We start from the raw sequence: 26,341 nt of genomic DNA on the forward strand, positions 1-26,341 counted from the left end.
GTTTCTTTGCAAATCCGGAAATTAAACCAGGAGGATGAGGGGGATTACCACCTGAACCTCAACATACAGTTTCATAACCAGACGGGACTGGTGATCAAGGAGGAGAGAACTGTGCATGTTACAGTGGACGGTGAGTGTTTTCCTATTACATTTCATAATGATCAGTTGAGTGGACTCAGGCCTAACTTCTTTCTTTATTCCTCAGTCCCTGTGTCGAGTCCCGTCATTCAGAAGAGCCCATCTTATGCAGTTGTTGAGGACAAGGGTAACGCGACTTTGACTTGTTCTGTCAAGAGAGGAACAAGAGTTGTATTCCAGTGGCTGAGAGACAACCAAGCACTTGGTGCCAGTGACAGATACCACTTTACTCAAGACAGCTCTACATTGTTTATCAGTACTGTGAGGAAAGAGGATAAGGGAACTTACCACTGTGTGGCCAGCAATGCTGTGAGCCAGGGTCAGCACAGCAGGGCCCTGGACCTCAATGTCTATTGTGAGTAGATCTCAATTCACCTTTTACTTTTACTTCTAAACTGCAAATCTTGTTCCTGTTGTTCATTTGAGAATCTAATAAGCAGTGTTTTAAAATATACGCTGATGGATGTTAATGTGTTAATTCCACAACAGAAAGTCTGGCAATATGAAATGGTGCTCACTTAAAAGAAATAATGTCATGTGAAAGCAGCTGCATTGAGCCCCAGAAATAACAAATTCCCCCCCAAAAATAAGTCAATAATCACAGACTAATATTACAGGGACTAGAATCAGATGTTGTTTTACCTTTGTGGTTGCCAAAATCTCTAATATGGCAGGTGTGATCCTCATTTTACAAGCTGTTGCCTGTGAGTAAAGACAAAATCACATAAAATCTCAAAATCAAAGCTGGGTGAGCTTTTGATATGAAAGAGATACAAGCCATTTATAAGTGTAATATCTAACAGTTATTGGTCTTTATAAACTGGCACCCACGAGAGCTAGTAACATTGGGGAAAATCCCGTGAAGTTTAGTTTAAATGACTTAATACCAAGTACAAAACATTTGGCCGTTGGATGTACTGGTCGCAAAGCCCTTTTACCAATACAAAATTTCAGAATACATCATATTTTTTTTGCTTACACGTGACACTGTATTAGGTCATATGTAAATATCTGATATCAGTCTTCCTGACAACTGTATGTCTGTTATGGGTATTTGCATGGGAGCAGACTTATCTCACAGAGCTCCTCTTTTCCACCATAAACCTAGTAGTAGATGCACTGATAAACCGGCCAATTTTTGTGAGTCTGAGGTTGCGTCTAGGAAAAACACATGTATAATCATTCAGTAAATTAATCTGAATTTGTCTGACTTTTCACAAAGCTGATTATTTCTGTATTGGGTATTGTATATTGGGAATTCAGAGGGATGCAGAACATTTATCAGTCTGTGTGTAAAACAGTGGGTGTGTTAATAACATGTCATTGAGAAATGCATCACAAGTAAATCCAGCATTGCCATAATTTCTGCTTGCATAGACAGAGCATGTTTGTGTTAGCATTCAGTAGCATACTGGAGAAAGAAATTACACTGCTATCAGTTAAAATACCTCCTTATATTCAGTGTTGAACCTATTTATTTTTATGGTAATGTCTGACCGAATAACATTTAAACTGAAGGATGTCACTCAAAGAAATAACACTGCTCATGGACTGATTACGTCTGATACAACACATTTAGTCTGCTATGTTTGGGTTTTGACTAATGCTATGAAACCGTTACGCTTATGAGACCCACAATGGAGAAGTTACTGAACAGCACTCAGTTCTGTTTTCACCATATACTTTAGCTATTTTGTTAGTTAAGTGATGTTGTGCAAAGGCATAACTGCTCTTTAATAACCCTGGTAGACCCTTTTCCTGCTAGACCAAACCAATGACTCTGTTTTGAACATATTTTAGCTGCTGTTGTCCCAGAAAAGAAAAGTAACCTTTTATATTATAACGACTTTCTTAGCTGCAAACTGTCATGTCATATTTCCCTGACCCTCTCTTGCTCCTGCAGATGGCCCCTATAACCTGGGGGTGAACTCAGACCAGGGACTGCGGACAGGGGAAGTGTTCACCATCAACCCTGGAGAGCTGATCTTCTTTGAATGCCAGGCTGACTCCAACCCACCCAACAGCTACGTTTGGATCTCCAAAAGCCACAACACCACCGTGGTCATCGCTGAGGGCCCGCGGCTGGAGATGCGCTCCTATAGGTTGGCCCAGGCTGAAGAGTACCTGTGCCGCGCCTTCAACAACGTGACGCAGAAGCAGGACGAGGCCCAGTTCACTCTGGTGGTGGCCAGCTTAGGAACAGGTGGGTTGAGGGTGGAACATGGCAGGAGAGAGCAGAGCGTGGGTGGATTTTGGGAATCCTTTGAGATAAACGCTCTGTAAACATTGTGTCATGCCAAAAGCAGAGGAGGTTGATTAGCTTTGAGAGATGTATGTTGACAATGACAAACACCAGCTTGGGAAACATGTAGATGGATAAAATACTGTAGTTAAAACAGTGTTTGCACAACAAGTGAAGTGAAAGCAAGTTATGGATGCAGCATGAAATATATTATGAAACTGGCTTTTTATCTCTGTTGCTAGGTTCCAGCGCTTGCAGCCTGTATTAAAGTTCAGTGGCTGGGAAAGTCAACAGTGGATAACAGCTGTTGTATTTGTTGACTAAGTTTTATAGCATGTGGAGTTTCTGTGTGCCGAATGCGACATTGATATGTTGTCGTGGTGATACTGGGAAGGTCTCACTAATGGTTACTGTTGATACTGGCTATGATTTAAAAATGTGATTATTGAGTCAACAGAGGTCCTGACAGCATCCACTTTTATTGACATCAAAATCTTTTATGAACATTACCAAAGAAAACCTCTGATCCCTTCAATCGAAAAAAGACTAGCCATGAAGACTTCTGTATGAGGCCTGGAAAAAATGCAATGTCTTTTACAATCTGACAAATGCAACCCTTGGTTATTCGTGTGCCAACTTTTAACAACCCAAAGGCAGGCGACGCTTAACATGTCTAACTGACCCTAACCAGCTACTGTATCATTGAGCTCTCACTTGCGTCCACCTTTCGCTTGAGGAATTGCAAAGAACATGGCATTTTCCCGACACTACTTTAAGCTAAATGCTCAATTTAGCCTACTAGCATGCTAACATTTGCTAACTAGCAATGTACAGCTAAGGAGGATAGACATATCTTATCAAAACAAAGAGGACTACGCTGATTGGGAAATTCCAAGATGTTAAACTTAAGATGGCACTATAAGGAACGTTATCTCCAACTATTGAAATGTATCTTCTAGGGTAGAGGTCTTGAATATTACTACCAAATGTTGAATCAATCCATCAGACAGTTGTCAATATTTCTCAAAGCATTATACCTCATGGAAGCGGAGAGAAAAAGTCAGAGAGACACCAACCTTTTTAAGACTCAACTTCTGGGGAGCATGAATGTATCCAACTAACCTAATAGTTGTTGAATTATTTCAGCAATGACCAAAATGGTGGAAAAAATGATCGACATTGCCATCCCTAGAACCAGCTTGGCTAACAAAAATCTCAATGTTCTTCCTGTATTTGTCTAAAGGGAAAGAGAAGCATACCCAAGAAGGAAACTCTTTTTCCCCTTTGGCAGCCATCGTCGTTAGCTCTTTGTTCATCATCGGCTCCATACTGCTGTTCTACCTCAGGAAAACCTGCAATCCTAAGAGAGGTAGGAACATTTCTTATTTTTTTCCTGCATTGACAAAGGTTGTTTTAGTAGTGAGTCTTGCAACCTAGTTTTGCATGGTCCATTTATGAAATCTGCTTGTCTAAATGCTGGTTGTAAGATACACTGAAGGCTTGCTGCACTGGGATCTTACATGTAGAGGTTAATAATGAATATAAATGACTTTCAAATGTCAGTAAAAAATACAGGTAACCAGGGCAAAGTATCTAGTGCATTCAAATAAGTCAAGGTAATGTGTTTATAAACATTTAATTTGTATATTTGTGAATAATTATTTCCCTCTTTCTCTCCATTACTACAGTTCTCATGAGCATATACAACAGGTAAGAGCCTTGAATATAAAATGAATATAGAACATTTACATATAATGTTTAGTGTATAGGCTTTAACTAACCGCTTTAATTTCTTGTGTTTGGCAGGCCACTTTCAGAGCAGAAACGACCACATCGTTCAGGTAAGCTGTTGGTTGTACCTGCTTATCAAAGAAACACACAGCATGGAGTAAGCCTATGTCAGTTTCTCAATATGTATCTATTTTACAGCATATTTTTTAGATGAATATATGGATGAACATGGCTTGTTTTTTTATAGTGAAAGTCATTGCTAAACACAGGATTTATAGCAGTAGAGTAAACAAGGTCAGATGTCTCATTGATTTAAAAAAGTTTTATGGAGCAATTAGAGTCATGTTACTCTAATGTTGACTCAAAATAGATACTAATGCACTGGTCTGATGTTAAAACCTGTGTTTCAACAGGACATGAAGATGCAACAGAAGACTTTGGCATCTATGAGTTTGTCTCTATACCTGGGAAAATGGAATCTGCACAGGTAATTTAACATCATCATTGCTTTAGTGATAATGCAGTAGCTTTTTAAGCCTTTGCTCAAAGGTTATGTGTGCTTAAATTTCCCTATGCAACCACCGTGCAGGCCTCGTGCAGATCTCTGGCTCGCCTCGAGTCAGTTCAGGATATTCACACCACCATCTACGATGTGATCAGACATGTTCCTGAAACACCCAGTCACAGTTTGCTGAACTAAGAAGCAGAGTTGATATGAAACTCATTTCACTTGAACACTCATTGTGTAGCTTTATTCTCTGTTATCAAAGCCTGAAACACTGGTTTTGGTGGCAGGTTGTTTTGCACAAGGGATGAAGGAGAATTGTGTCAATACACAACTTGATCGTGCACTGTTTCTGTCCAGCATTTGGAACAGAAGTTAAATGACTTTTGCTGACATTATTGAGAGATGTAAGTGTAAGTATGCCTTGAAATGTATGTCTTTTTATGTGAAAGTATAACTGAAGTTTGAACTGTTTCACCTTTTTTGTTCAGAATTAAGGATAAGTTCAAGTCAGATTAAACAAAACAAGTTAGTTAAATGTCAGAGGTACCTCCAAGGTACCTCAACTATTTATGTGTTTAATTTAAAATACTAAGGTTTTATTTACCATTTCATCAATATCTTCCTATGTAATATTCCCACCAATGAGAGCCTGTTTTGACAAGTGTTACAATGAATGCATTTTCTTGAATGAAATATATTAAGGTTAATTGTAAATATTGTACATGGATTATCCTGCAGATTCTTTATACATATTATTATATTTGCTCCAATCTATTTATTCCCATAGAACGACTTAACCCTGTTTCCACAATGTAGCATTTTTCGGCTCAACCTGGATATATTGAAAATGCTGACACAAGTAAAAGAATGAATGATTCATAAATTATTGTACAGTTTGCATTCACATGTCTGTTTTGTACTTTATTAAATATATAATGGTTAACTATTCTCTGTATTGTTTTAACATGAACAAACCTCTTCATTCAGCAGCTTATGCATTCATATTGCACTTCTTTATAACCTCTTTTCATAGAATGGTAGAAGCAGTCAGGGCTTGAAATGAACTCTTTTTCATTACAGATCCTGAGAAAAAAACACACATTTTTAGCTGAAGCCAGCAAAGATGTCAGTTGTTCTGCTACTTCACAATCAGTCTTTGTCTGATATGTTGGCTGTGATATCTCTTCTCACAAGTGTTTGAGCCGTATTTGTTTTCTCCAAATTGCTGCAGATTGCTTGTTTCTCTCAGCTTTGGTGTATTGGTATGCTGTGTACCTGGCGTAATATGGAGACAGGCAGCAACAGAAGGATGGTTCAGCATGTGGCAGAGTGCCCTCCACCTGCTCCTCCTAACACCTTGTCACTAGGGAAAGAAAATGTTTGCTTGCTTGTCTCTGTGTGTATTAAGAGAAGAAGATAAGAAGGGAAGAGATAAAGACAAGAGAAAAAGGCATGTTGTTGAGAAACTTGGTCAAAAGAGGTCATGCCATTTTCAAAAGATAATTTTCTCTATATTGAATTTAGAAGTTTAAATATTGTTTTGTCCCCTAGTGTCACATCTGAAGTTCTATTCAAAATGTCTAAAATTCACCAGTAGCTGATATAGTATGGAAACATTTAGAAGGATTTGCCATTTAGCGTTATATTTCTGAATAAATCTTGTGAGTTTAAGGGGATTTCCATATAAATGACATATAATATTTCAAATTTACAGGATACACAAGACAGGTGATTACACAAAACATGAATCCAAAAACATTATTCGGGAAAGAAGATTGATTCTGGAATGAAACGTGACATCCTATATTTTGTTGGTAGAACAGTTACAGAAAAAGAAAGTGATTGTCTCTGCAACACCTCTGAACACTAATATTATTTTATTGACTGCTTTATGATAATCAATGGTCCATATAATAACCTCATATTGAGTCAAGATCTACTTTTCATGATGCTTCCCGGCAAAACAACAAGCAGTTTAATGATTTTTTTCTAATTATAGCTGATGAACCTACCAACTGAGTGTGCCCTGTCTCTGTGGCAGCATCTCCGGGTAGGGGTTGCCATCTGTTCCGTCTCAGTGTATGCTTTAAGGGCGGCTCCACACTGTGGATGAGTGCGTAACAAACAACAGTGGAGTAAATTCACCTAAGGAGAGCGACCTCACCTTCATTTGACTGGGAAATATCCTGAGGCCTCATTAACCAGGAACTATCGCTCACCATGCCTGCTGTCTGCTGCATGCTGCCTGCTTTTAACCAAGCACTGCTCAAAATAACTCTAAAGGGGGCAATTACAAAACAGGTTAAATGGGTCGGCATGCACCGTTTTGGTAATTATTCTGAACCGTTTACAATGCAGAGCCATGTGTAATTGCTTGGCAGAGATGGAGCTACATGGAACTGAGTCATGGTAGACATGACATGATTACATAAGGAAAGTTTGTTTGCTAAATAAAGCAGCGACATATTAAATAAGATAAGATAATAATTACTTTATTAATTCCAGACTGAGAAATGTTTGTGTTGCAGCAGCATAATACAATTATTTAACCAGTCCGTGGGAGCCCGAATTCTTGTTGGTTGCAGGGGGATCAAATTATTTCCCCCAATTAAATGAGCATTAATTAATAAACATTTTTTAATGTACATTTCTGGATTTTGTTTTTGATATTATGTCTCTCACTGTTTAAATAAACCTACCATAAAAATTACAGACGGGTCATTTCTTTGTAAGTGGGTAAACTAACTAAATTGGCAGGGGATCAAATACTTATTTCCTCCACTGTATATACAGTTGTCTATGTACATAAATATTAAGTAAACAGTTAGACAAGTAAACACTATGGAAGTTAACAAAATATAGAGCAGGATATTATATAATATATTAAATAATATAAAACAAAGTTATACATTCTGAATCATAACCTATTTTTGATAACAGTATACCTATGTCAACAACAGAGACATGTACTTAAAGCCACAGACAGTTGTGGAAGTATAACATTAAATGTTCTGCATTCAAAAAGGTGGTAGTTATGCAAATGGTCCATGTCAGTGTTAATCAATAACATATATGTAAAAGGGTTCTCAGCGTGCACCATACCAGTCCCCGCTGACAACATTCATTTTATTGTTTACACTGGCGTTTTGTCTTCTGTAGTATGTCAAAACCTTCACCTGACACACTTATAGGTGACTGAAAGAAAGAAAAGTCAAATGATATTTTTCAGGGAAGACAACCTACAGCCTACTATTACTCAATGTTAAGTTACTACCATCCAGTGGGGTAAGACGGCAGTACATGTATCATAAATCGTGTATAATATGTATTCCAAATGTTTACATCACTTTTGAATATTGTTTTCGTCCAGAACCACATATATTTTCAATGAATCAAACACACACAAATGATATTCTGACAGTTTAGGTCGCTAAACACCTCCTGATATGAAAACTACATTTCCCAGCATGCTTTGGAATTTTCCGGTTCCTGCCGTACCAGTCACGTGACGGTCAACTATGGCTTCTCTCTCGTAGTGATAGAGGCTCATCGTTGACAACAAAACAAAACTGTAACTTTACACATTTCTTTTTCCCCCTGACACAAGTTGGACTTACGATGCAGAAGATCAAGTCTCTTATGGCCCGACAGGTGAGCAAAAAAGGTGTACGGAAGCCGAGCCGCTGGCCGTTAGTCTCTGACAGCTGCAGGTAGCTAGCATGACAGCTAGCTAAGCTAACTAGCTAATTTGACAGCTCAGCTTGTGGCTCAATAAAGGGCACATTCAGCCCGAATAACAGCAGCTTTTTTAACTGCTACACAATATATGTGAACTATTTACCCTACGCGGAGAAAATACATGCGTATTGGTAGTTATACCCCAGAGTTTACGTTTAGACAAGCACTTCAGCAGGGCACAACAGTGGAAACTCGGCGGTTAGGGAAGTTCTCAGTTTGCACTGCAGTTATGTTAGACTCGTTTGTTCAGAACAACACAACAGAGCATATCGCTTTCAGAAATCTGTACTCTGGTTCCACATTTTGCTGTGTGCAATATGGTCATGATGACTAGCAAGCTATATGACAACAGGAAGCATTAAACAACTATAAACTGTACTTCACTTTTTGGAGCTTGTTGAATTTTAACTGTGACTTATTTTCACAGGGCCTGAAAAGCCCCCAGGAAAGCATGGCAGACCTCAGTCCTGTGGAGAACCTGAGGATCCCCAGCAAGGTAAACCGAATGACAAGCCTGAAGCTGTGGCTCTCTGTTTGTTGTTGGGGTTGATGCATTTGAGCTGCATATTGTTTAAAATCAACATCTCTCTGTTAATAATAATTGTAGTTAATAGTTGACAGCTACTTAGTTTTCACTTTGTGGTTGAGCTGTTTTTGTGAAAGTTTTGTTTACAACTGGAACATATGCTGCTGCTCCCTCATTTGTTTCAATATACAGTAAACATCTGCAAAATCTTTAGGCTACTTCTACTAAATGTAACATCCGTCATCCTAAGAAATATTGACCACAACTAAGGATGTGTTCAAGTGTTTAAAAGTAGATAGCCAGAAGTAGATGGATAGTGTGTGTGATAAATGAGCTATATCCAGGGTTCATGACAACAACGTTCTGTCATGATAACGGTAATTTAACGTCTGGATATAGGGATATTTACTATGGTATAGTATCCTTACTGATAAGTCAACAAATCAGAAGTCTATGTAAAATAAACAGATATGAAACAATACGATAAATGCTTGACAAATTGTATGACGTTAACATAAAAGTAAAACTATAGAGAAATGTAAAAAGTGTGTTAAAAAAACAACTGCAGTCTTCAAATAATATTCCTTCAAAATAGTACGCTTAAGTTGGTAAGTACTTGTTATCATGGATTACACAAAAATAAATTATGAGTTCGTCAAGATTAGTTCTATTGAATTCAAAAATGATTCATTGTCCAAGACTTAGTTAGAACTGGAGGATGAAACCCTCTTTATTTGTCACACATACATGCACACAGCACACAGTGAAATTCGATCTCTGCATTTAAACCATCCTAGTACCAGGAGCAGTGTTTTCTGCTTGCCTGTCTGTCAATCCTTACGTCCATGTGTCTGCATTTTTGTTGACAACAGAAAAAAGACTTCTGCTGATTTCCGTTGAATACACGCTGAAAATCAACCAAATCTGCTTATGGGATTATTTTTTTTTACTGTCATCTCTGTGTATGAAGTAGCTGTATTGGTTAACTTGATCTACTATATTATTTATAGAAGCCACGTCCTTTCTAACACGTAGAAGCAGTTATATCGATCGCAGTAATACAACGCGATTGAATGTGTCAGGATAGCTTTACACTCCGACCACACTGTATTACACGGAGCTGCTTCCTGCAAATGACATCAGTTACATCACACTTAAAGGGTTTTCCAGACAGTAATGTAAAGAGACTGATGGCTCCCATTTATATCACTTGAGTTCACATTTTGCATCAATCTTAACCGTAGTAGTGTGAAATATGTTCTGCTGCAATAGTGTTTTAGCAATTTGGCACGGCAAGCGTTTTAAAATGCCATCAGTCATGCTTGGATGTAGAAAGCCTTTCTCATTATTCACTTGTACACATTCAATTCGGCAAGATGAGACAGAGTGAAGCTGCAGAGCGGCTTTACGGTGTAAAGTCACTTACTCCTCAATGCACTGCTAGTTGTTGGCTTTAGGGCTGAACGATTTTGGAAAATAATCTAATTGTGATTTTTTCCCTCAAAATTGCAATTGCGATTTAATAATGCGATTATTTTTTCAAGGTCCTCTTCTCATGTATTTTTCAACAAACACAAGCAATAAATCAATCGTGATTACAATCGTGAACCTCGTGAGGTAGCAACAGTAGCAATGCACGTTCTGCACAATACCTGACGTTGCGCAGCATCTTCCTTTTTAAAGCCAAAATAATTCCACACAACTGACGTGCCGCCCCTCTTTGGTACCAAACTTCCAGCCGTGCACTCTTCTGATGAGCCTGAGACCATTGTGCAACAGGTTCAAGCGCAGCGTTGACTTCTTTCCCTGCCTGCTCGGCTTCGCTCGGCTCGCTCGCTCGCCGCTCGTTTTGTCATATCGCGATATTATCGCAAATGCAATTAATCGTTCAGCCCTAGTTGGCTTTACTTTGACTTTGTCTTTTAGTGATGACCTTCAGTTAATGTGACTGAGTACAATTTGGAAGGCGACCAACTCTATTTATTCACAGTGCAGGGGTGATATCTGCTGAGTCGATTCAACCAGACGTTTAATTTCTCTCCGTCTAAAGACTTGGCTTTTAAAGGCTGACATTGTTGTTGTAGTTTGGCCCTAATGTGAGTGGGACTTTCTTCGTGGTGTGCTTTGCTGTTGAATTTTCGTCTTAGGTTGAAAAGATAAGACTAAAAGGAAGAGCTTTTTTGTCTTTTCATCTAAGAAAGTTACGAAAGGCGAAGCTGAATGTGTTAAGAGAAATTCCTTTTAAACGTGTTGTTTATTTCTAAAGTATGTTCATGAAGAAAGAAAAAGGCAGGGCAGTATCTATGGTGTATTTTTAAAGACGTATACATTTCTTTTTGTCAAAGGTAGGGTTTGTGCTTAGTGTTATTGTCCAAATAAACAGGCAGTTCATTGTATTGTATTTGTGAAGACAATATGCGCTTAGTAAATAGTATTGTTGGTACATATTACAATAGTTTGATCGTCGATTTCTTTGATAATCGTCCAGTCCTTAATGTAAGCCTTTGCATTATGAAAAATGTCCTGCTTTTCACTGTTTATATCGTATTAAAGGGAATATATTTGGGTTTTGGGCTGACAAAAAACAATGGACCTGGACTTTGTTTTTGGCAAACTAAGATGGACATTTCTTTTACTATTTTCTGACAAATTATGGACTAATTTATTACTCTAGAAAGTAATGGGCAGAGTAAAAGATAATACAAATATAATTACCATTCGCAGCCCTAGTTGTTACAAAGCTTTTATTGCAGGAAACTCAATGTCATGATCAAGATAAGATAAGCAGTCATTTATTCTCCAGATACAACCAGTGGGAAAGCAAAGGGGCGTGTCTCCTGAAAGTCTTTCTTTTTATTGGATGCATGTCGCCCCCCGGCTTTGAGGTTGGCGTCAGGTGATGTGGCCAAACTGGATTTGCAGACATCAAACACCCTGGTTTTGTGCCTAGAATATTCACCTTTGTTCATGCTGGCATCATAGCCCCCCCCCGCAGAATTACTGTTAATCTTATTATACCTGCTATGTTTAGCTTATGCGATATGAGGTCGTAGAGAGCAAAATGAGGGGGAGACGTAGTCAGGATGTGAGGATTATTTTCTTCTCTCTATATCATGGATGAATTAAGCCTCCTGTGTGTACTGCAAACACCTGCCTTTTGTGTGTTCAGCCAAAACACGGGTCTTATTATTGGACGGTGTTATGCAGTGTCTTTATTTACTTTGCTCCAGGGCGCCAGCTTTCAGGAAAATGAAATAGGAGCCACACACAGGCTTTGTATACACCGAAACCTACCGCCCTTTTCGATTAAAGGCGAGTAATCCTCTCATGCCTTGGAACACCGCATTACTCAACACACTGCTCTGTGTCGGAGAGTGAGACCAAGGTGCTTGACTGCGTGTGTGTGTCCTTATTAAACTTAATCTGATGCTTACTGCTCAGTGCCAGTCGTGTGTTTCCAACCGTATTAGCCATGATTCACGTCGTTTATCATCCTACTGGAGATGACAGCAACATCTGGCTCACTGTAGGGGGGAGGACTGACTCAGGGGGGGATGATGGAGGATTGATGCTGTCATGTCATTATTTAGAAATGACTGGAAGGCTGGATGGTGTTTGAGTGGCAGGTGAAGACGTTCTGTAGTTAGCCTGTAGTTGTAGATTTAGATGCGTAGGAAAGCCCAAGGACTGCATTTATATAGATCTTTTATTCAAAGCATCAACTCACAAACACACTGACATACTGATGTATTAGGTGGCTACCCAGTTAGAGGATTAATCCATGGCTCTAATGGTGTCTTTACCACAGAGTCTGTTTGATGTTATCTTTAACAGGAAGTGGCGACTCATTTGTTGCAGTCACATGATACCTTGCACCTGTTTTTATCACATATTTTTTATCGCAGCTCAGACAGGTGGCCAGTTACATTTTTGGTTATTTAACCTAGTTACCCCTTCTCCACCCGGTTTCCCTCCCCCAACCAAGGCTTACCCAGACAGAACATAGTTATTGAAGTGATAGGTTAGATAGAAGTCCTCATTGTGTTTGGTTTTGCATTTTTTTACTCTTATGAGGTAATGTCCTAAACGCTCTGAAACCAGTAACGCTTGAAATATTATCAGGAAGTTTTCCAATTCTTTTGACGTTAGTCAGGTCTACCAGACAGAATTTGCGTGCGCTTTCTAAAGGGAAAGGGTGTACAGCAAGGTCCATTGGGAACCTTCCCTGGAAAAAATGGAAAACCACTAGACATCCTGTATAATAGAGTTAACGTCATTCTGGTAAAGCAAAATGGGCATTATGGGTTTGGTACCAATCCTATTTGATGTCTAATTTTCGATGATATGCTCTCTATGACACAGTTACAAATGGGATTCTCCATTGAACCTGTAACCTTACCCCAAGCTTTAATTTCTAGTGTATTACAATTTCATGGCACTCTGTTCCCGTTCCGCACACCTGTTAAAGTGTTTTAGTTTAACTGCTTCGCTAAGACATCTGTCATCTTTGACAGGCCATTTTCTCAATGAATCTTATTGTTGTCCCGCTTGAGGGGAACACAGGAGTTAATTCATTTTAAAAGGTTGGTACAAGTGTATTTTTTTTTATGTCATGTACATAGCTGCTGAGGTGGAACATTTGATTTGGCATACACAGATGTAAGGATGGTTATATGTGCAGACAGCGGTATAGTCTTGGGAGTTTACCCTGAGGGGAAACCATTCTCTCAAAACTTAACTTGAAAAAAGTTACCAAAAAAGCACATTCGCCTGAGATTTTGATCTGATCTAATCTCAGACATATTGATGAAATGTATATATACGCCATCAGAGAAAGCAAAGCTAGATGAAAAAAGTAATTTGTTTCATTTCAACTTCTCCAAATAACACCTTGTTATAAATCACAACATTGGCAGATTTTTATTTCCCTTAACATTTGGGACTCCAAATGGCTCCAAGCTATTTTGTTCACTTTCATGCTTTTGACGTCTGTGATGTAAGCTGCTTTGTGGGCCGACGCTAAAACAAACACATATTATTCCTCTCTCCTTTCCTTATTTATTCAAAGCGGCTGTCTCTCAGCGAGTCAGTTTTAAGGATTTAGTTTGCATGTATTTTGTGTGCTGAAACTTGTAACCTTTTCCACCCTATCCAGCCTTGGTTGCGTCCATTTTTACAATTTCATAATGTTTGTTAGAGCAGTTCTCGATTCAACAATAATTTCAATATATGTCTACTACTGTAATATGATTTGTTGCAGCACTAAATGTAAGTGTGATACATGTTTAGTGAATCTCCGGAAAAAGCTGGTACAAAATATCTTTGTCATGCTGAAAATTGTTTTATTGAACTTTATTGCGGGAATAGGAGCTTTTGCCTGGAGGCTTTAGTTTCCCCGAGGCAAACTGTCCTTCATTCATCTATAGAACTCCTGGAGGTACATGCAGCTACCATCCCCCACCAGCAGGGGTCACCATCAGTTTATCAAAAAACAACCCTACAGTGCATCACCTGCTTAGAATAGTCGTGATTCCTTATATTTAAGGATGAATATGATTGGTGCCTCCAGTGTGCCTCCAGTGTGCCTCCAGTGTGCAAAATATACAAATGAAGATGAGGGCGTGTTTGATAACCTCTTATTAGTTCACACAGGCTATCATTAGGGGGAACACCATGACACTCCTCGTGTGTTATGGCCTCAAATGACCCAATCGGGTTTGAGTTTTTGTATAATTGTGCATCCAAGGTCCTCATGTACAACCGCATGACATCTGTGTTGATCAGATGAGGATATACAGCCAGTGGCATAAATATTCAACACTGATAAAAATAAGGAGGTTTTGATTCTTTCATCTAATAAAGGATAGTGGAACTAATTATCCCTGCGCTCGCTCTCGTCACCCCACCGTCTCTCTCTAGTGTCCACCTTTTGTTTATTCCATCAGGGTGTTGCTGAGCACCTTTTTGTTTGCGCTTGATTCTCCACATTCAATCAACACACGGATATCTGCTTTGGTTCTTTGATAACGCTTGTTAAACCTCTCGCTCGTTTGCATGCAAATGGATTTCTAATTTCCGGGCAACGAGACGAGAGTGTCATTAATCTGCGGAGGAGGGCGCAGGGCGATTCGTTTGTCCCTCATCTATCAAAGTGAAATTTGATCAAAGCCTCACAGCAGCTGATGTTGGGTTTCACATGTAGGGCACAGGGGGCGTCTGTTTTGTTTCGTTGCCCACGCAAAGCTCCAGGTGAAGAAGGGAATTATTTAACCCGAGGTAGCCTCTCAAGGAGTCATTCACTTTAAGATGTTTGGAGTTGTGGACGTCACTGCAGGTGGGAGACTTGAGAGAGACCCTGACACGGGGGAGGTAAAATGCTCTAACCACCCTGGAGTGGCTTCACATCATTGTCCTTTGTTTCAATCTCTCTTTTTCTTTTCCCTCTAACTTTCTCTACCAATGAGTCATCAGCTCATCCCTCCCCCTCCCCGTTCTGCCTTCCTTCTCTTTTGAGCTGATTTCCCACCCACCCTTCTGATGGCAGAGCGTGATCTCCTACCTCTACCCCTCCTTTCCAATCTCACACGCTCACCCACACATTTCTCCCGGGGCTTTAGCTCACTCCTTTTTACCTGATTCCAACATGTCAACACACACACACACACACACACACACACACACACTTGCCTGAAGGTCTGCACATTACACACACACAAACACACACACACACACACACACACACACACAGACACACACACACACACACACACACACACACACACACACACACACACACACACACACACACACACACACACACACACACACACACACACACACACACACACACACACACACAGATAGATGCACACGTGTATTACCATCCTCCCAATTGCTGTGTGTAAAATGTATATAAAAGATTCAGTTTGTGTAATTGACTTAAATAGGTCTATATTTTACAACTGTACTCCCAGCAGCGAGCTCATATACATGTCACTCAGCCAGACACCCTCTCACCCACAGAGGCAGATTTAGTCACACGCTGGGGGGGGACACTTCATCGCATTGCTACACGCCTCTTGCTGATAGTAAATATTTGTGGCTAGGCAGGTGTGTAACAGATCATTTTCTATATAGTGATTTCTATATACACTGCCTGGCGAAAAAAAAGGTCACAAGCCTGTGGGGGGCAGTGCTATGATCTGGGGTTGCTGCAGTTGGTCTGGTCTAGGTTCAGCAGCGTTATGTGCCCAAAGAATGAGGTCAGCTGACTACCTGAATATACTGAAGGACCAGGTTATTCCATCAATTTTTTCTTCTCTGATGGCACGGGCATGTTCCAAGATGACAATGCCAGGATCCATCGGGCTCAAATTGTGAAAGAGTGGTTCAGGGAGCATGAGACATCATCTCCACAGGACTGGCCCCCACAGAGTCCAGACCTGAACCCGATTGAGAATATTTGGGATGTGCTGGAGAAAACTTTGCAGTGTTCCGAATCTCCCGTCATCAATACAAGATGTTGGTGAAAAATGAATGCAAGACAGAAATAAATGTTGTGACATTTCAGAAGCTTGTGGAAACGATGCCTCAGCGAATGCGTGCCGTAATCAAAGCTAAAGGCGGTCCAACGAATATTAGTGTGACCTTTTTTTTGCCAGGCAGTGTATATCTGTATTTGCTATACTGTGAATGCATAGGCTATATGGGGCGTATATAGCAATAATCCTTTAATTCTGGTTCACCTCCTCCCCAAGACAACAGTTTATTTTTTAGTGCTTTAATCTGCTGTTAGATTTATGTGAAATAAAGGATTTCCACTCAAGGCATTTGAACCCACGTTTGATGAGAGCTGTCTTTATGTTGGATGGAATATAAGATATTTGTAATATTTGTAGCTATGCTAGCAACACTAGTGTATGGACGGCTGGTTGCTGGTTGGTTGTTTTTTGCAGACTGAAACATTTGAGAAAGTTTTAGATGTATTGGCCCATTTATTGATGATCACTGAATCCAAATTACATTCCCTATTGAAGTTTGGCCAATGTTGCACTTCTTAAAATGTGATGCATTGCTATGTTCTCTACATTGTTTGGATTTACTAAGACGCCAACAAGCAAACATTTCACACCATTTCGGACATTCAAATCAAAAGTTGGAGGTTAAATGAAAGGTAAATATGAAGCGACTTGGGAAACAGCCAGTTCTGCTTTTCCTGTAGGGCTAACACAGACATTCCACCACTTTTGTGATTGACCCGTGAGTTGACTATATCTGGGCTTCTTGGGAATGGCGGCTTAAAAACCTTCATCTGAAAGACTCTCTGCAGTTATAAGCCCCGACGGATGCACAGCATGTTAATCAATAAGGCTCTGATGTCTCCCAGAGATGCTCTGAAGGGGAATCCCCCGTTGTATTTTTTTTCGGTCATTCCTTTCTTCTTGTCTTTTCTTTGCCAAACCCCATGACAGCTTTCCAACGAAACGAGCTGCAATCCGAAACAACCGCTTTTATTTTTTCCCACTACACGCTTTCTCTCTCCCTCTCCCTGCTCATTGTTCTCTACCTCATATTTATTCTGTCCTCCTTTCACTCCATCCTTCCCCCTTGCCCGTGTCCTTGAACCCCTCTGTACCTCCTTCTCCTTTAATCCAATCTCCATTCCCTTTATTGGTCTTTCCCATGGCTCGTTTCTTTTTTGTTGTTGTTGCTGTATGACCCTGTAACTCTGTTTTGATGTCTTTTTTTAGAGACTTTGTTGTTTTCATTACTTACAAGATGATGTAAATCTCTGTGTCCCAGTGTGTCTGGGACTTTTTAAAGTGCTTTCTTCAAGGACAGCTTTTAATTATGTCTCTATTTGTCACCCTCTGTCAGGAGGAGTTGCGGGAGCTGAGGGAGCAGCCCATCGACCCCCAGGCGGAGCAGGAGATGATCGACAGCATCGAGGAGCTGTACTATTCCAATGACTCCTTCGACATGGTGCAGCACGAACTGGAGGTCAGATATTCTCTGCACGGACCAGAGAGCGTGTCCGTTATTGACTGAATGAGCACCACTCTACTGTAAAAATATAACTACGCCCAATTTCCCACGATTCCCTCCATAAAATAATAATGATTCCATTCAACCCTTCAAAGTTATTCAGATAACAGCAATATTGCATTTGTAATATGAATTAATATAGTCCCCTGTGCTTTGATCTGTGTCTGACTGGCAGAGTTAAAGCTCCGTTCACCTGATGTTTCTTACCCTTCTGCCGAGCCGCATGCGCACCAATGACGTGTGGATTGATGGATTGCATCCGCTCAACAGAGAAAGGGTGTGAAATCTCATTAGATTTATCTTGGTATTGCTACACCATCTGAAATGAGACTCTCAGTCAAGGGGAAAGTAATTACCTATCATCCTTTGGGCCATGGATTTGTAATATCGTCTTCCCTTAGCAGAGTTTGTTTGCTGTTTACTAAATAACGTACTTCTTCACTAATCTTACTCCTGATCTGGCAACGACAAAATCTTTTTGTTATGTTTTCTTAGTGGAGGAGGAGCTATGCAATCCTCATTGAAATCCGCTAAGGTTTTTTTAAAAGGTCGTGGGATATCTTTGAAAAATGAAGATGCTTATATAAGCTCTCCCAGGATAAAGGAAATCCCTGCTGTGGCTCTGAGTGCCAGAACTTGATCTTTTTTCGTAGATCTACATTAAATATTCTCTGTCTGACCCTTTTACTACGCTGAAAATTACAGAGGTTTTTGCAAAAGCCTCCGGTTCTTTGTAATGTGTATGAAGATGTATTCTGAACACACAATAAGACTGTATGTTTGTTTATGATTTATAGAAACTACCCCCTGAGCTAAACCTGCAGGAGCTGGAGGAGTACAGAGACACGCTGAAGAGACAACAGGCAGCAGTAAGTATCCCCCCCCACACACACACACACACACACACACACACACACACACACACACACACACACACACACACACACACACACACACACACACACACACACACACACACACTACGATGAAACAATCAAGGTTAAACTTTCAAACCTGTAATTTTGGGTTGTATCAAGCTGTAAAGTACCTACCGAATGAGGTGCTTGAAAAAGGTCATGAGACTATTTTCTAAAACCTCCAGAAAAATCAAATAAATGGACCTTGAGATGGAAATGTTATTTAATACAATTTTGTGATGCTAATTTCATTTTTGATTTCCTGGTTTTGCCGCTACTTCACTATAGATATAAGTAGTGCTATAGAAATACTATTGGACTCACATCCTAATAGTAAACGACTATAAAAGTATAAATGTATAAAGCCATTTTACTTGGAGCAGCGTGGTCACAAAGCTAGATAACTTGGAAGTTCTTTCTTGACCAAAGAATCCCTGCTCAAGGTCATATAGAAGCTTATCTGGAAAAAGACGGTCATGCTTTAAATCACACCGGCTTACGTGCCAGTTTTCATTTCGATAGAAGCTTGAAATGTCTGCATTTTCCAGCAATTTATCTCAGAGCTCCTACAATTGTCATGTCACCCACAGCCTGTCTGCCTGCATGACAACTCCTTCTGTCCCATCTCAGTGTGTGTGTATCAGTACAGGAGTAGTAAACCCTCTGAACACCATTCAGACGTTCTTTAAGACCCACATCCAAGAGTAATAGATTGTTCTTTGTGCCTGAACTCTGATTGCAAACTCATCTGACGTCAGTGACTGCGTCTTCCTCCTGCAGCCACAGCAGGACCCTTTACTTATGACCCTATTGCTGAGATTAGACAGCTACTCGTAGTTTCAGACTGGAGAGTTTCCCCCGTCAACAAATTCTATTTATAGAAAGAAGTGCTAGAGAAAAAACAGCCCTTTTCCCCTCGGCATCCTCAATTCTCACAGTCCAGTGCAGGTTTTCCTTCCTGACAAGCTTCTGTGCTTTCACACACCTGTTTGTCTCCACAGCTCCCTCGGCTCTAAGTTAGATTTTCTGTACCTCGCCTCATCTATTCCCTCCATGCCTCCTCTTATCCCTCTTTTCCATACATGCAGCTCTTCCCCAAATGTCCCCTCTCTCGACATGTTTGCTATTGCCCACAGAGCAGTCTGTCTAGTTGAGACAATGCTCCGGACTCTGAGGCATGGTGAGACCTACAAATTAGTGGAGCCCTAGAGTACACAATCGTACTCTAACACGTTCCCTCGCTCTGTCTATCTCTCTGGCAGTGAGCCGGTAGGCACCTCGATGGAACAGCCGTGATAATTAGTCCAGTGTGCAGTCAGACGGCAACATCTGAAGCTTTGTTTTTCAGCAGACTCGTCAATACAAACCTGCGATCCTGAGTGTAAATGAGCAAACCTTCTACCTGTTTGTGCAATTAAAATCTGGAGGCTTTTTCTAACACAGATCTTCCCTTCATTTGTTTATGCTTGTGTTTTCTTGTGTTTTACTTATATCATATTCGCAAAACAATGGAACATTTCGTATAAATAATGTATGGTGTACACAAAATACAGTACAGAGGCAAGGAAACTAAAAACCAGAGAATAATTTTTTCCATTTCCCATCGATCAGTCAGACTTATTCAGAAAAGAAATCTGAGTTATGGGATTGGTCATTATGGGGCCATACTTTTTCCTTGGTAAAATAAATAAACGTTATTTCAAAACAACATTGTTGCCATAACGGGGAGCTCGCATGATTTATTTTACTCTTTGATTTGCTTCCATATGGGGAACTCTGAGGCTTGACTTCCAAATGAATCAATGGTATTTTATTGAAAGCCAGATACAGGAGAACACATGACAGGTACTGGCTGAGCGCGGCCTAAAGAGGTTGCTTCATTTATTTATTTTTTCATGCACAAAAATCTGAATTCATTTGAAAATGTACCGCAAAAAATCATTCTCCCATATTTGTCGGGTTTCCTTTATTGTATTGTGAAGTCATACGTGTGGTAGATTGGGTGTTTCCAAACCAGTGCTGATTTCCTGCCTGCTGTGGCTCCTGATTGAAAGACCATCTCTATAGTTTGGCAATTTATATAGGTGCTTCCATACTGGACACATAATGGGTCCCCTACAAACACACACACACTTCCACCCAAGCTTGCAGAGTCTCCTAGTCGCCAGTGTGTGAAATAGAACATTCTGCAAAACCCATAATAATGCTTTCAGTTTCTAACTATGGGGGTTTTGTGAGGGCCTTGCCTCCCGGCAAATGATGATGATGCGTGAGGTTAGTGTGTCTGTGTGTTAGGTCAGGCTTGAGCAGATGAGATGAAGATTCAAAACAGTACCATGTGTACTGGTTTGTACCTGTTTGCTACTCTTCTGCTGTAAGGAACATGGTGCCTAGATGCATGATCATCTTCTATTTCCTTTTCAACTTTCTTCTAAGTCATCTGGCAGAATTTACTTTCTGTGGTCAAAAAATAAATGGTCACAAGTCCTAGGAAGTTCATTCCAGTGTGAAGAAGGGGCTCTTTGGTGGGAAACACGTTCAGCATAAAAGAAAAAAGGTCCAAGACATGCCTATGGTTATGTAATATGGAAATAATTAAAACAATGACTTGCCTGAACATGTGGAAATAGAGCTAAGTTAAAAACTCAAACTTAGCAGCATCCGTCTCCAGCCTCCCTTCAGTTTCCCCTTGTGTAGAGACAAGATGATAGCAAACATGAAAAGGCTTATTATCTGGACTTACTGGAGTCTAAATTTGCTTTTCGATCTGCAAGACTTAAGCACATGCAAAGAATATGTGTTGTTGTAATTCCCATGTAAACTCACAGAAGAGAGCCTTGATTATCATGAACACACATGCTTGTATTATACTCCGAATGGTTTGTATTCAGTGCATTTGCCATCCAAACTCTTATTTGCCTCAACAAAATCCTTGATATAGTTTTAAAGTGCCTTTTGTAGGTACACCTAATGATCAGTAGAACACCGTTTTGCATTCCAAACCCCCTCACAGTGACTATCTGCTCTGTAATGTAGGCTGCAGAGATGTCGAAAGGGGGCGATGTTGATCACTTTGAAGAACATATTCCATTTTTAATGAAACTTGAAAGCTAGAGATGACTTTCCCTCCTGCAGCAATAATGAATTTTCTCCCACCATGCAGTTTAAAAAAAAAAGGTTAGTAATGCTTATGCAACCTTTACCTACACCCTGCCTGGCTGCCAAAGTTCTCCCTGTGTTTCAGTCAGGCTGAAACTATGTCCCGCTGTGCAGAGGAAGTTTCAGGTTGTGTGTGTGTTTGTGGGAAAGGGGAGCATGAAAGATGACATCATTTTATAAAAGAGAGAATCGCAGCTTCAAAGTGAATTCAGGTCACATTGCTCTGGTACTACTGAATCCCCACTGTTGAGTTTACTCTGTCTCAGCCCTTGGCTATTTTAATCAGAAAGACTGACCTTCACTATTAGAGTCTTTTTCATTGCTACCATCCCTAATTAGTGCTGGCTAATTTAGCACTAATTGCTCATACATCTCTGTAAACACTTGCAGGAAGCAGTAAACATCTTCTCATTCAGACATGTATCATAATCCTATGTATATCGAGAGCCTGCAGCCTCCGCTAATGAGCAAACTGTCCAAACATGTCGTCTGTCTTCAACTATAGTTTCCCTCCCTAGCAGTAATTGTCTTACTGTGTGTCTGAGTTGATGAACGCTCATTGGCAATCAATCGTTTTGGACAACATTTAATAAATATTACATGCGCTTGCTTTATAAACCATTCACTGCACAATTAGCTTTAATTGGTGAATGTGAGGGCGAGCAGAGAACTAATGAATTTGGCCTTGTGGCTCAGGTGGGTTTGGTTACTCACTGCTGGGTTTGCATTATGAGTTTAGACTCTTTCACTCCTTTTAAAATAATGTGAGGTGTTACATTTAGAGGGTTGTGGAAAGATAGCGTTATGGCCTTGTATCAAGGCGGTTCTGTGTATAGTTCGGCATGATTCCACATTTTCCTCCATTTACTTTCACAATTTCTTTCTCTTTTTCTGAGTATTACTGAATATAGTTTTCTCTGTGGCAATCTTATCAATGTACCTGAAAGTTAAAAGATAATCTGCTGAATGAATAATTTCAATTGAGCTGCACTCACCATCTGTTAAGCTCTCCACTTTGTATATTGAAAAGAAATAGTAGCCTTGTCTTCTGCATACTAGCATATCCGAACACCTCCTCACTACTGCAAATAAACTCATAAAACATCGACTCTGTGTTGGTGCGCATAGTTTCCCAGTCATACAGGTGGAGGAGGGATTGCTCACTGTGAGTGGGAGAACGGTGGTTGGTCACATCTGCTATAGTACTACCGTACTGAGTGTTTATCCTCTTCTTATTTTATTGAGCAGCAATTCCACTTCATCTAATTGTAGTAAGATTTCAAGCATTTGAGCTTCATTTACTTTTGAATTGACTGATAGAGACCAGATAATCAGCCCTTTCTGAAGGACACAAGGATTCACTGGATATCTGGTTTTAATACAGTCTTTAAATGAGCTACTCCAATCTGCAAGAGTATACAACCTTTTTTCCTCGCGCAACAAAAAGCAGTGATTGATAAAACTCTTAACAGGGGGTCATGCTGATCTTGTGCTAAATACTGTACATGATGCCATAAACAGGGAACATGGTCTTTTCAGATAATTACATTTTCACCTCACATGTGACAAAAGGTAAAAGGTACAAAGAAAAGAAGAGAACATTAGAAAACACAAGAACAGAGGGAACTGCTCTGACAGAATCAAGAGTACTGCTATTGAGAAGGACATTGAATCAAATGAAACTGAGCTGGGGAGGTGGTCTTTTAAAAGCTTTTTGGCTGAGATGTGATTGTTATTCTTGTTCCATCCTTGTTGGCAAGATTGCGCTGCACAAATTGTCTTTGTGGGGTGACATTTTGGAAGAACATCAAAATGTGTCTTTCAGTCTTTTTTATGTTCAATATCTCACCCGCCTCCTCTGTCTCCCTCTCTCCCTGTCTCTCCCTCTCTCTCTCTGTAGGTATCTAAAAAGGTTGCCGATCTCATTCTGGAGAAACAGCCGGCTTATGTCAAGGTAAGCTTCCAGTTATAACGAAGGAGCACGTTAAACTTTTTCCATCTTTTGATGAATCTAAAAGAATGATTCCAAAACATATTGGTTATAATTGCCTTATTCTCTTTGGGAAAATGATCTTCTTTGAACTTGTTTATGAAGGAATAATCAGCGTTGTTAATGCATTTTAAGGAGCTACTGGAAGGTACACAAGTGGGTGACGCGATGACACAGAGAGATGAGTGTTCTTTCAAAACATCAATGGCACCTCATAAAGAAGTGTAGATGCTGCGATAGCATTCGTGATACCAGAGCTGGAGCGTATTTTTATAGCTTCTTTCCTGCTCTTTCCGAAAGCCCCACTGACAGTTCCTTCGTTTTGCTGACATTCAGGAGAAGTACTGCTTTGACACTGCAGATCAGATCCTCTATTTCCTTCAGTTAGACTCTTGTATTGTTATATTTGATCAGACCCACCACTGCTGAGCCCTTGGTGTTTTGATCAGAGTCAGAAGTGGTGATACAGCAGCGGGCTCAAAACGCAGCCCTGGGGTGCTCCGCTATTAAGAATGAGACTTCAACGATTTGTAACCGCCAACCCTCACCACCTGGGGTCTGCCTGTCAGGAAGTCAAGGATACACATACTCAGTGGGGTGTTTAATCTCAGGTCTTAGAGCTGAGTCACGAGCCTGCAGGGAACTAATGTGTAAAACCCTACTCTACAGTCAATGAACAGCAATCTCACGAAGCTCCTTTTCTTGGCAGGTGAGATAAGATGGTGGATGATGTGTGCAATGGCTTTTTACGTTGATTGTTTGGGACGGTGAACACTGAAATGTTTTGGGTCTAATGTGCTGGATAATGGGAAGCAGATGTAATCGTTTCCATCATTAGAGAGGAGTGCCACTGGGCTGTCGTCATATTGGGAGTCTGTTTCTTGTTTTTCATAGGAATTCATTTATTTCTTTACCCGAGACGCATTAATGCACATTAATCCAAATGTCACTTTCCTTCTCAATGTTAATATGCCAGAGTTAGCTAATGAGCACATTTTCATCTTCAGTCCCTGAGCAGGTTAATTCAAATTTGTAGCCATAATATAATCAATTCAATGCTTAAGTATTCTGCCTATATTTGGTCAGAGATGAGGAAGACAGGAGACCAAGTTTGCATACATGCAGTATAGTACCACATAGACAGGAAGCTACTATGGATGCTGGTGCAGAGGAATTATCCTTTTGATTTAAATGATCAAGAAGTTGGACTTCTTTCGTCCTGTTATTAAAATGTCAGACAAATCAGACGACTGACAGCTTCAACACATTTGGTATGTAGTGAAATTGCAGTCAAATCACCGCCACAGTAAAGCTTCTAAAGGTCAGTCTATGAATAGCAAATTGATCATTATTTCTCTGACCCCTCCCAGAGTCTCTGTCAAAATGACAGCAGGCCTTATTAGCAGAAGTTGCCAGGGTTTTTGGGGGCATTTCCATTGACCGGTCTATGCCCTCATTGTCTTAGACTGCAAATGCCCTCTGGAGTTCATAGTTCAGTTTCTAAATCCATTGCAGAAGGAAGTTTCACTACTTCATTTCCTATATTTCAGCTTGTTGCTTAACTCTTGACCTGTTTCTATATGAGGTTTTATCAGTTTCCATCCTGCTATTTTTCTCGACTAAGATATTCTTTCTCAAGATTTCTTATCCTTTCTGTGTGATATTGTATCAAACATCTACCCAGAAACACATTCTGCTGCAAAAACACAGCCCCAGGGCACAATGCCACTTCTCCCCAGTGCTTTCGTGCTGTGTATAACACATCGGAGGACATAAATAGTGCAAACACACACTCATGCCTCGGTGCCTGCAATGATGGCCCGCTAAGCGTCTGACATGAGTCATAGCTATGTAGTGGCAAACCTTTCTTCTGTTGGAGCTTGTGTATGATAACTGCTGCTTCTCTCAAGCGTCAAATGCACTTGCAAAGGGGTCAGAAGTGTGACCAGGCGTCCTCCTGTGGAAGGTAACATGAAGGGCAGAGCTATTGTTATTGATTCTTTTAGAAAAGGTTGATGAATAGTGGATATTATTCAGGTGCCCACATGTTGCTGCTCTTGTCTTTTTATTCTTATACCTCTACATCTGAATTTGATTTTGTGAAGATGACACATTACATTTTATTCCACGAGTTCAAGGCGGTATCCAATTAAATTGCCGGATCACTAAAAAGGGGTGGGTGCCGATTTAAAGGAACTGCCCTTTCCCAACTCTCAAGGTAAAAATAGACAGGTTAGAATTGAGTGGCCAACTGCATGACCCTTGGCCCTGTCAGGAGAGAAACATTGCCTTCTTGGGGTCTAAGTTGTAATGATTTCTTCCTAGCTCTGACTACTTTACTCAACCC

The 26,341-nt window shown here is 40.2% G+C and overlaps 2 protein-coding genes across 3 annotated transcripts in view; both read left to right on the forward strand.

The window, feature by feature from the left end:
• hepacam2 (HEPACAM family member 2) overlaps positions 1–5,562 on the forward strand; it is an 8,920-nt gene extending 3,358 nt beyond the window's left edge. Inside the window, 8 exon segments of the mRNA XM_063900001.1 lie at positions 1–130; positions 206–493; positions 2,042–2,341; positions 3,624–3,749; positions 4,069–4,090; positions 4,187–4,221; positions 4,525–4,598; positions 4,701–5,562. The exon segment at positions 1–130 is cut by the window's left edge and continues 17 nt beyond it. Coding sequence (XP_063756071.1) covers positions 1–130; positions 206–493; positions 2,042–2,341; positions 3,624–3,749; positions 4,069–4,090; positions 4,187–4,221; positions 4,525–4,598; positions 4,701–4,811 — 1,086 coding nt within the window. The 3' untranslated portion in view covers positions 4,812–5,562.
• A 2,541-nt stretch (positions 5,563–8,103) lies between these two features.
• vps50 (VPS50 EARP/GARPII complex subunit) overlaps positions 8,104–26,341 on the forward strand; it is a 99,258-nt gene continuing 81,020 nt past the window's right edge. Inside the window, exons 1-5 of one of the 2 annotated variants that reach the window (XM_063899544.1) lie at positions 8,104–8,270; positions 8,785–8,853; positions 17,761–17,883; positions 18,726–18,797; positions 23,905–23,958. In XM_063899544.1, the coding sequence (XP_063755614.1) occupies positions 8,238–8,270; positions 8,785–8,853; positions 17,761–17,883; positions 18,726–18,797; positions 23,905–23,958 (351 nt within the window). In that variant the 5' untranslated portion in view covers positions 8,104–8,237. The remainder of the gene's footprint in view (positions 8,271–8,784; positions 8,854–17,760; positions 17,884–18,725; positions 18,798–23,904; positions 23,959–26,341) is intronic. The other variant, XM_063899546.1, reaches the window with a different exon arrangement.

The sequence above is a fragment of the Eleginops maclovinus genome, chromosome 13 (genome assembly GCF_036324505.1).
Source record: "Eleginops maclovinus isolate JMC-PN-2008 ecotype Puerto Natales chromosome 13, JC_Emac_rtc_rv5, whole genome shotgun sequence".
Classification (NCBI taxonomy): domain Eukaryota; kingdom Metazoa; phylum Chordata; class Actinopteri; order Perciformes; family Eleginopidae; genus Eleginops; species Eleginops maclovinus.